The sequence below is a fragment of the Xiphophorus hellerii genome, chromosome 5, assembly GCF_003331165.1.
Source record: "Xiphophorus hellerii strain 12219 chromosome 5, Xiphophorus_hellerii-4.1, whole genome shotgun sequence".
Classification (NCBI taxonomy): domain Eukaryota; kingdom Metazoa; phylum Chordata; class Actinopteri; order Cyprinodontiformes; family Poeciliidae; genus Xiphophorus; species Xiphophorus hellerii.
The window spans coordinates 6,406,246-6,416,869 of NC_045676.1; the positions used below are offsets into that span (position 1 = coordinate 6,406,246).

The window sequence follows — 10,624 nt, forward strand, 5'->3', positions numbered from 1 at the left end:
CCGGCAGATGTTGCATGGTTGCTGTGATTGGTAGGAGAGGCTTGTCTTTCAAATAGGTACATCTGATCTACGGCAAGCCAGAGACCACGCTGTGTTGCTTTTGTCTGAAAACCGAAATACTAAAATGTAATTTTAAACAATAAATATTTAGAAAACCACCCAAAAGTCAGTAAACATGCAGAAGCTCTCTAACAGTTGTGCTTTTAAGCTTTAGCTATCAATAATCTTAGCCTGATCGCTTGATTAAATTAGATTTTATCTTGCAGGCCCTTCAGATCCTCCAGGTCTTCTAGAAAGGGACTTCTGTTCTGTTAGAACCTAAAATGAAACTAAAAATCATAGATCACAGATCAGACAAACAAAAATGATGGTCGGTGTGTATGTATTTTATTTGTGAACAAAATGGACAAATCTATAAAACAGAAACAAATAAATTTTAGTTTATTATCCTACACTACAGCAGTACGAGATACAAACTCGTACTGCTTAACAATTACACAAAAATTACAATTTTGTTGCAAAAATCTAAAAAAAAACTTCAATAAAAACAAAATTACTGAACAGCCAAAGTTAATTAGACCCGAGATGAATGTTGAATAATGCCCAATATGCTTCACTATGTACATTTTACATCAAATAGGCTACTTTAATTTGTTTTTTATTATGTAAATAGGCTGTCATGGGAATGGGCTCGCACCTGAACAGGTTGCCAGTCCATTAAGGCTTGTTTTACGCTTCAGAAAAGCTTAGCTTCTCCCTAACATGCAGCTCAAAATGGTCAGATCTTAACATAAACAAGTCAATCATCACCGCCAAGTGGGCAGTCATAAACATTCGTAAGAAGCAGTGTTAAGCACTATAAAATAAACTTTAAAAAATTATGTCATATACACAGCTTTGTAATAAAAACACACAAAACAAGAAATTATAGCTGTTAAAAAAAGAGCCTCAAGGCAATGTCACAGTCATCTAAGAAAAAAAAACCCTGAATATTTAAAAATATGAACACACTCTAAATTAGAATCATTTTCATGTCATACATTATAATTGTCGCTCTCCCACTAGGTGCATTCCGAAAATGCAAAATCTTACCAAGAAGTTTTGGTCTAATTTCCAGTGCAAATACGTTAATACACTTGAAATAAGAGAAAACTACCTCCTGAGTGACTTTTCAGTATAATAAAGGATCTTGTTTTAAGTAATATTTCCGTAATATTGATGAAAAAGTTCTAGTTCCATTGGCAGATTATTTCACTAAAAACATGGCAAGAAGGCGAAATAATCTGCCAGTGGAATTAGTACTTTTTTTTTTGTGCAATATTAAGAAATTATTGACATAAACAAGCACATATTTATTGCTGAAAAGATATTTTTAAGCTAGTTTTGTCTTATTTCAAATGTACTAAGACATTTGCACTGGAAATTAACCCAAGACCTAAGATTTTGTGTTTTTGCAGTGTGCTCACATTAAACAAACTAAAAAAAAATTAAATAGTTGTTATCCATGTAATATAAATTATTTCATTAACTGCAGTAAATAGCGTAAATATTGCCACAGTATGCTTCCAAGTAGAGTCTGTAATTAATTGATTGCAATAAATGTAATTTTAATTTAAATTATATCAACAAAACAAGCATCATTTTCAATTCAAAAACCCTTTTTGCTCCTAAGTTATTGAATAAGGAAACATATGACCTCAACAGCAAATATATTTGTTGCTTTTAGTTTATTATTTAAGTTATTCAACCATCAGATTGGCGCAAAGTGCCATTATATCCAATCAGCATTCAGTTTTTTCAGAAACTTCTGATCATTCCTGCAACTTATTTGAAAAAATATTTCTACAGAAACATGGATGCCGACATCAGCATTGGAGACGTCTGCGCTGCTGCAAAATGTTTAGGATTGAGATGCTATTTTATACATGGATAGCTTAGATGATAGAATAACTCCTGTTTGCACATCCTGAACACAACAATAGTCTTTTCCAGCAGTTTTTGGAGCAAAAATTAACCTACAGTGAGCCAAGAGTAGCATCTTTATCGTCCATCGCTTTTTGCGGATGTCGCTTGAGCATCTGACTTACAGACATACCAAAAAAAAAAAGCAATTAAATGGTTAATTAAAGTTTTTCATGGATTAAATCTATGTAATTAAAATAAATTAATGAACTAAAGCCCCAACATTAATTTTAGCTGATTCTTTTTCATAGCTCTGTAGATTTTTGCTTGTTGAATTGAAATTAAATTGAAAAAGCTGATTTCTGCTTTCTTAAGAGAACTCAAATATTTTATAGAAGTTCAACATAATGCTATTTTTATTGTGTTGTACACAATAAAACACAATCACAGACAGATTGTACTTTATACAACTAAGGAATTTTTCAAATGTAGATGAAATGTTAACTATGTAGAAACTGTCCCCCAAAAAACCTTTGAAAAACATTTAGGTTTTGGCAGAAATTAGGCTTTTCTCTGACTATATTTCCATTTATTTAACTATGGATGTCCAAACTGCACTGAAATGTTGTTTGCAGTGTTGCCATAAGCTTACAACGAAAACAGAATCTTCTTTAAAATAAGTTGTTTGTTTCTTTCTATCTTGACTCAGATCCACACGACACTGAACAGAATCCATGGTCACATTTGAACAGTTCTTTTCTGTTTCCAGACTCGGCTCCACTATTTGATGAAACTGTAGAGAAACGAGCCGAGGATGAGGGCCAGAATCACGCAGCAGCAGAAGATCATCATTTGTTTCTGGAGAAAGAAGAATGGGGTTAATAAAGTTTAATATATCATCTGACAATAAAATATTCCGCCACAGAACACATGGCCGTCTAATGTGTGAGGTGTGAGGCAGCATTTATAGTTAATTAATGTAATAATAGTTATTTAATTGTTGACGTTTCTTTACATATTTGGTAGTATTGCCTGTAGGTTTGCAAAGGGGATCCCAGGCTACAGCACGTGTCAAACATAAGACCGGGGGGCCAAATCCGGCCCGCCGTAGCTTTTTATGTGGCCCTCTAGACTCTAAAGTGACACATAAATAGAACTGTCATGATAACAGTATGCTTAAATATTATTTTATCAATTTTATCACTAAAACGATCACGAAATCCTGGAGGGACTGAAAGGATGTTCAATATTGTTTAATTTTAAGAATTTATTTATATTTTTAACAGCTTTGTTTGTGGGTTTTATCAATACGCTCTGGCACAGCCTGCCCTTTAAGAACATTCTTCATCTTGATTTGACCCAAAATCAAAATGAATTTGACGCCCCTGATCTACAGGGTCTGAAAACAAGAATTTTACAGATTTTGAGATGTACTCTACAAAACCAGGGTAAGAATATACTGCATCTAGGCTTTTCTATGGACATTTTTACTCATAAACTTCATAAAAACTTCACGATGTTGAGAAAAAAAACCTTAATATCAACCAACTGAAGCCCCCCTGACTCCCGTAGTGACTTTATTCCAACTCAGCAGTAAACTCCAGCTGTCATCAATTATCTGATTGTTTTCTGCTTACAGTTTCTAATGAGGAAAAGATTGAACTCTGTGGATATTAACTCACCCGGCGCGCTTCCTGCTGGAACTTGGCAGCCTTCTTGGTGTCTGCCACTGCCCTCTCAACGAACCCCACCGACTGATCCATGTTGCTTTCAATTCTGTCTATCATCCCGCCCTGTGAAAGGAGAACGAACAGCAAGACTCGATAATAAGTGAACTGACTGCTTTGTTTGATAACCAGCATAAAACTGGAATGCTTGTAATTGATTAAATTAACTTTCTTTTCTTGTCAAACTACACATGTCATTGTTTATTATTGGAAATTCATGTGATTATTATATTCTTATGTGGTTATAAAATTAATTTTCTTTTATTAACTCATAAAATACTACTAATAATAATAATAAAAAACATAATCATGAGATTTTGTATTTCTGTTGACTTGAATGCAACAGAAATTTGTTGTCTTTGCGCATGACGTCACTCTTTTTGAAACTTGGCCTGTTCCGCCATGACGGACATCAAAACAATACGCTGTAAAGCCTGTCAAAAAACGCACATCTGGTAGCCTAATATCGCTTTTATTTGGTTGATTTCGCAGTAAAAATGGTCACAGGGTGCTGCGCGGTCGGCTGCACAAACAGACAATGGTGAAAAACAAAACCTGTCATTTTATTGTGTAACTTTTAACGCGGAAAGATACGGCGGTGATGGATAGCGATGACCGTCAGCCCTCGGTGTTTCTGCGGATTTGCAGCAAAACCTTGTACTTTTTCCAAGGTAAGAAGATAAACGTTTGTAAACTTCATAGATAAGTATAATTAGAAAAATATTTAAAATATCATTATGGAGAAGGTACGTGTCTAACCATTAGTAACCAGTAACCATGGAAACATTGCCCCACCGTCATGTAGCCTAGCATGTATGGAAAATGTTAGGTTAGCATCTCATCTTTTGTAACTTTTTAAGGCTTCTCCGGAAACGCTGTTTATGACGTATTGATATAAATCATGTGGTGTGAATTCAGGCAAAGTCGGTAATTTGATCAACACGTCAGGAGGCAGGAGGCAGGAGGTACGGGTCGGTATCTAAGCTAACTGTTTCCAGCTTCTGTAAATACCGCCGTCTATGAGACCCAACCAGGCGTGTTACGTTCACAGACAAATTAGCTCAACTCGAACATGTAGAAGCCGTGAATAAGCTGGTAAAAACAACTTTGGAAAACAGTCGCTCAGTTCAATACTACCATCCCTCACTTCCGTCATGGCACTTGCAAAGGGACAATAGACTAGAGGCCATTGTAAGGCTTATTAATGGTAGGTAAAATAAAGAGAATTGATTATTTGATCATGTCTTGGTTTCCATGTTTACCTGGTTTTCCACCAGCATGGCGATATCAACAAACATGTCATGAAGCTCCTTGATGCTGCTTTCCAGCCTCATGATGTCTTTGTGACGGGCCTCGATCTCGTTCAGGGCCTGCTGGTTGATCTTGGACTCTGTGATCTGCAGAAGGAGACAGAAACAAAGAATAATAAATATTTTACTGGTTTAATAACAAGCAGAATCCCCTTGGGTTTTTGTAATGTTGCGATCCTTAACATTAGATGGTGAATCACAAAACAAATCCACAGTTTTCCATTTTTTATTTGTGCTTTGTTTGCAGGGAGTAGCACAACACTCAGCATCACCATTTTGGTGTTTTTCGAGTGACATGTCAATTTTTTACCTCTTGTTGTGAATAGCTGACTGGTATTATATTGAGATCTTACCCCTGCAGTGAAGACAGCTGAATTTCCCCCCTCTAGCATCTCCTCCAGTTCCTCATCAGTTGTTTTTTTCCCCGCTACAAAGAAAAACAGTTTTGTTTAAAAAAAAATTTAACATAAGGTTACTTAAAGCTAACTTAACTTTCTGTCTTCTATTTGTTTATGTTTTATTTCTATAGAAAGTCACTTCATAGAGCATGCTCAGAAGGGATTATTAATATAATGTTACTGAATCTGATCTTATTACATTGTTATAACTTCACTGAACTTCAACTTTCAAGCTAATCCTGATGGGATACATTAAAATATACTGAAGGAAAATGATCTCAGTCCAAAAACACGACAAAAAACAGAAACTAGGATGTTTACTGTTACTGATTATTTCAATAAAACCCATTATATCTGATCAGCACTGGCTTTATCAGTTTATAAATACATAGAAAAACAGGCTAGAGATTAGAGTTGAACAGTTTTCCCTTAATTGACTTTAAATCAGCAGGTTAACAACTTCAAAATGAGGTTTTTTCCCCTATTATTTGAGTTTTTTATTTAATTTTTAAAAAATGTCAGATAGAAGGTAATTTATTGCTCTTAAAATCAGATATCACATTTAATGACTTAATGGGGATAATTTTGTATTTAATCTATTTTGTGCAGGAAGTAAAGGTTATAGACAATGGATAGATTTAAAACAACAACCTTTATCATAAAACGTGCACTTTTTAAAAAAATTCTTTAATTATTTTTTTATTATTATTTTTTGCAAAATCACTTTTGACATAAAAATGACTTATGACATTATTTTAGGAAGGTGACAAAATATTTTTCTTCCAAAAAGCACAACAACAGCAACAAATCTACAACATTGATAGTAAACAAACAATAAAAAATACAGACTTTATATTGAGTACTTACTGATCTCAAGCTGCCGGGCAATTCGTCCTTTGCTCTTGTCCCTGAAGTCAACTTGAGCCTCGTTGTATTTTGTCATGACCTCAACAAACTTTTTAGCCAGTATTGCATGCTGTAGGGAAAAAAATGGAGACTGTATTTTATTTTTTTATAATTTTCTTTTTGCTCTGTCAGCGCAAAGAGCTTCTGTGATTTTAAATCTCTGCATTTTAGTTTACTTCCTGTTTTTTCTTTTCATAATTAAGGTCAGAACATATCTATCTATCTATCTGTCTGTCTGTCTGTCTGTCTGTCTGTCTGTCTGTCTGTCTGTCTGTCTGTCTGGATGGATGGATGGATGGATGGATGGATGGATGGATGCCAATAAGGTAATAATATTTGAGCTATCAACAAAAAAACATTTTTATAACTGATTGCTAAGTTAATAAAGTAACATTTACATAGCAACCGTAAAGAAAGTCTCTGTAAATGTAATAACTGCAGTAGATAATGTATAAATACATAAATAGGAAAGTATTTCTTGGACAAAATGTTACATAATGCTGAATGTTTACAATAGATTGACTGTGAAAAGTCAGATTATCATTGTCTGACCTGTGACTTGCGTATCCTGAGGTCTGCAGAGGCCCTTTCATCTGTGTTTGACTCAAGCTGTCGCTCAATACCTGACACACAGACGCGCGTGCGTGCGCACACACGCACAAGGTTGAGAAAAATTTATTTAAAACAACCTGAAACATACTAAAATATATCAGCAATAATAAGTAAAATGGAAGCATAAATACTGACTCTTCAGCTTGTTTCTTGCGTTGTTGGCTGACTTTTTTATCTCGTTGGTGAGAGTTTCAACATCATCCTGTGTTTCTGAGTTCAAAGTTAAAAACAGATGAAAAAGCTTAAGTTACAGATAATTAATTAAAGCATTCTGAGCTTTGGAAAAAGTTACTTTGGTCAGGTGTGGGGGCCGACAAGATGGAGGAGTAGAGTTTTTTAATCTCTGACACGCTCTCATCGATTTTGTCAATGCTGGTGCGAATATCTTCAATCTGAAACAAACGCACACACACCAGAGAATGATGAAACACACACACACACACCAGAGAATGATGAAACACACACACACACACACACACACACACACACCTGAGAATGATGAAACACACACACACACACCTGAGAATGATGAAACACACACACACACACACCTGAGCTGATAACTGTGCAAAGATGAAGCGAGAAAGAGAGTACCTGTGCAAAGAAGTCGTCCATGAAAGCCTCATTTTCCACGGGAACCTGGATGTCGTCACCACCAGGATCACTCTTCTGTTCAGAACATGTTTGAAAAGCGGGAAGATTAAATTCCTCTACGGAAAGCACAAACAACCTTACGGAAGATGGCTAAAGCCCCCCAAAAAAGAACTTTTCTTTCAGAATTCAAACTTTAATCTCAGATTTACTATTTCATCTGAAATGATTAAAGTTAGAATTCAGAGAAAAAAGTCCAAATTATGAGATTAAGGTGAGAATTTTAAGATTAAAGTTCAAAATCTGAGAAGAAGTCCAAATTCTGAGATTAAACACTAAATTCTGCTTTTGTTTTTTTTATTTTTCAACTGCCTTGTATGCAGAGTAAGATATTTACTTACTATTTTCATGAGAATAAATCTCAGATCCATTTTATTAATTAATTTCTACCATCAGATTGGAAATTATGTATTTATTACACATTGTCTGAAGTTAAATCTGACCAAACTTTTCATTTTTGAAGTCAGTTAGAATTACCCAAATTATTTATATGACCTAAATGCTAGTCACAGGTCAGTCACAGGTCGGAAAACTTGACGAGGATATTCTTTTTTAGATTTTTGTTGTAACTTTTCTTGAATTCAAAAGTTTACATATATTTAGTCAGTATAAAGTGCAATTGTCTTTTAAACTGTGTAATCTGGGCCAAACCTTTTGGGTTTCCTTCCTCAAGTTTCCAATAGGTTAACCTACACATATGAGTTAATTGGAGAAACACCTGCTGGTGTTTTTTAAGGTTAGACTTTAAACACACCACTTTACTGTTTGACATGATGGGAAGGTCAAAAAAAATCAGCCAAAATAAGAAGAGAATATTGCATGTGGTTCATCCTTTGGAACAATTTACAGATGCTTAATTGTGACGCTTCCCTGGTCAAACACTGCAAATATAGACATGATGGGAATGTCCGACCATCAGACCACTCAGAAAGGAGACGGCTTCTGTGTCCCAGAGATTATATTTTTGGTCCAAAATCTGCAGATTGGCTCCAAATCAAAATACCTTGTGAAGATTCAGCTGAAGCTGGGCAGACAGAGTCATTATCCACAGTCAAACTGGACTGAAAAGCCACCCGGTGAGGAAGACATTACTTCAAAACAAAAAAAAATAAAAATAAAAAGCCAGATTGCAGCTTGCAGATGCACACAAATGGAAATAGCAAATATTTCTATTAGGAAATAGAAAATAATTTTGGTAATTCTCACTAACATAAAACAAAAAAAGGTTTGGTCAGATTTAACTTCAGACATGTAGAAAAAAATTTGTCTTTTTATTCAGTGTATGTAAATACCACTCAACTGTATAATGTCTGAAAAACTAAGAAGATGAGCAAACAGAAATGATCAAAAAGCTTAAAACAGCAGGTTTAGTTTCATTTTAACTAACTAATGTTTTAAAGTGAATCAGAGGTCCGTCTGTGCATTCGACAAGTGTCTCTCTGCTCATTTTGAATCTTAATAAAAATTTACGTACCTCCTTCAGCTGGGCCAGTCGGTCCTTCATTTTCTCTACCGTTGATTCAGCAAATAAATTAAATGTAAAATTATTTTTAAAAAAAGGCAAATCCAACTCCAATGAAATACTCAGTTAAAGCATTGAGGCTCCTTCAAATCATTCAGCAGCTGGTGACCCAGAAAGGAATGTATAAATTAAATTATTCCACAGTCTGGATCGCTGGATCGTCCAGATTGTTTATAAGGTTTCCTGCGCTCTTTCTACACTGAGGACCAACTAAGCCTCTATCCTCTAAGAACGGATTAGGACAGCCATTTTCAGGAGGATAAATCTCTGACCCTCCACCCCCACGGCCCTCCCACATCCGTCAGGCTAATCACACCGGACCTTCATTTACTACAGTACACTATACTACAGCTGAAACAATTAACCGGATTAATCAACTGTTGATTTAGTAAATGAATAATCATTAACTGGAGATTAGATAGATAGATAGATAGATAGATAGATAGATAGATAGATAGATAGATAGATAGATAGATAGATAGATAGATAGATAGATAGATAGATAGATAGATAGATAGATGTTTTTTTAACATTAACATTCTATAGTCCCTCTGTTTTTATTGTACTCCTGTTTGCCCTCCTTCCAACCTCCAGTGAGGAGTTGAAGAGTTTCATTGCACTAGGGACAAAAGAGTTCCTCAGTCTGTTGGTCCTGCATTTTGGAGGAAGCAGTCTCCCACTGAATCTGCCTTCCTGGCTGCTGATGACAGTGTGCAGAGGGTGGCTGGTGCTGTCCATAATAGCCTCGAGTTTCTGTAATGTTCTCCTCTCTGCCACTGCTGCCAGCCAGTCCAGCCTTGTGCCAACCACTGAGCTGCCCCTCCTGATTTGGTTCTCCAGTTTGGAAAGGTCTGCCTTAAAGATGCTTCCACCCCAGCATATAACAGGATGCTGGCGACAACAGAATGGTAAAACAACCCCAGCAGCTTTCCACAGATGTTAAAGGACCTCAGCCTCCTCAGGCAGTACATCCTGGTCTGAGCCTTCTTATAAAGCTGCTTGGTGTTGCTTGTCCAGTCCAGCTTGCTGTCCAGCCAAGCCAAGATATTTATAGGTCTGCACGACCTCCACCTCCTCCCCTCCTATCAGAACTGGTCGTGGACTGCCTCTGTCCCTCCTGAAGTCAATGACCAGTTCCTTTGTCTTGGAAGTGTTTAGATGTAGGCCGTTTCTATGGCACCAGACAACAAAGTCTCTCACCAGGCTCCTGTACTTCTTCGCTGTCCTTGATGCACCCCGTGATGGCAGTGTCATCAGCGTACTTCTGAACATGACACGTTTCAGAGTTATAGCAGAAGTCTGAGGTGTACAGGGTGAAGAGGATGGGTGACAGCACCGTCCCCTGCGAGGCTCCAATGTTGCTGACCAGTGTCAGACGTGACACCTGGTCCAAGTGCGAGTGGGCTCGATGTAGGAGGTGGACGATGGCATCCTCCACTCCAACCTCTGCCCTGTAGACAAACTGCAGGGGGTCTTCAGCGTCCTGTACCTGCATTCTGAGGTGGTTAAGGAAGAGCCTCTCCAGAGTCTTCATCAGATGTGATTCCAGTGCCACCAGTCTGAAGTCATTCAGCTCACTGGGCCTGCTCTTCTTAG

At 36.6% G+C, this 10,624-nt stretch overlaps 1 protein-coding gene across 1 annotated transcript; it reads right to left on the reverse strand.

The window, feature by feature from the left end:
* Positions 1-1,516: 1,516 nt before the first annotated feature.
* Positions 1,517-10,562, reverse strand: stx3a (syntaxin 3a). Its single transcript, XM_032564177.1, has 11 exons — positions 10,229-10,562; positions 8,981-9,015; positions 7,450-7,599; positions 7,148-7,247; positions 6,991-7,065; positions 6,796-6,866; positions 6,205-6,313; positions 5,293-5,366; positions 4,892-5,026; positions 3,585-3,695; positions 1,517-2,760 (listed from the first exon to the last, which is right to left on the reverse strand). The coding sequence occupies exons 1-11, from the start codon at positions 10,560-10,562 to the stop codon at positions 2,683-2,685; spliced, it is 1,272 nt and encodes a 423-aa protein (XP_032420068.1). The 3' UTR covers positions 1,517-2,682.
* Between the last annotated feature and the right edge of the window lie 62 nt (positions 10,563-10,624).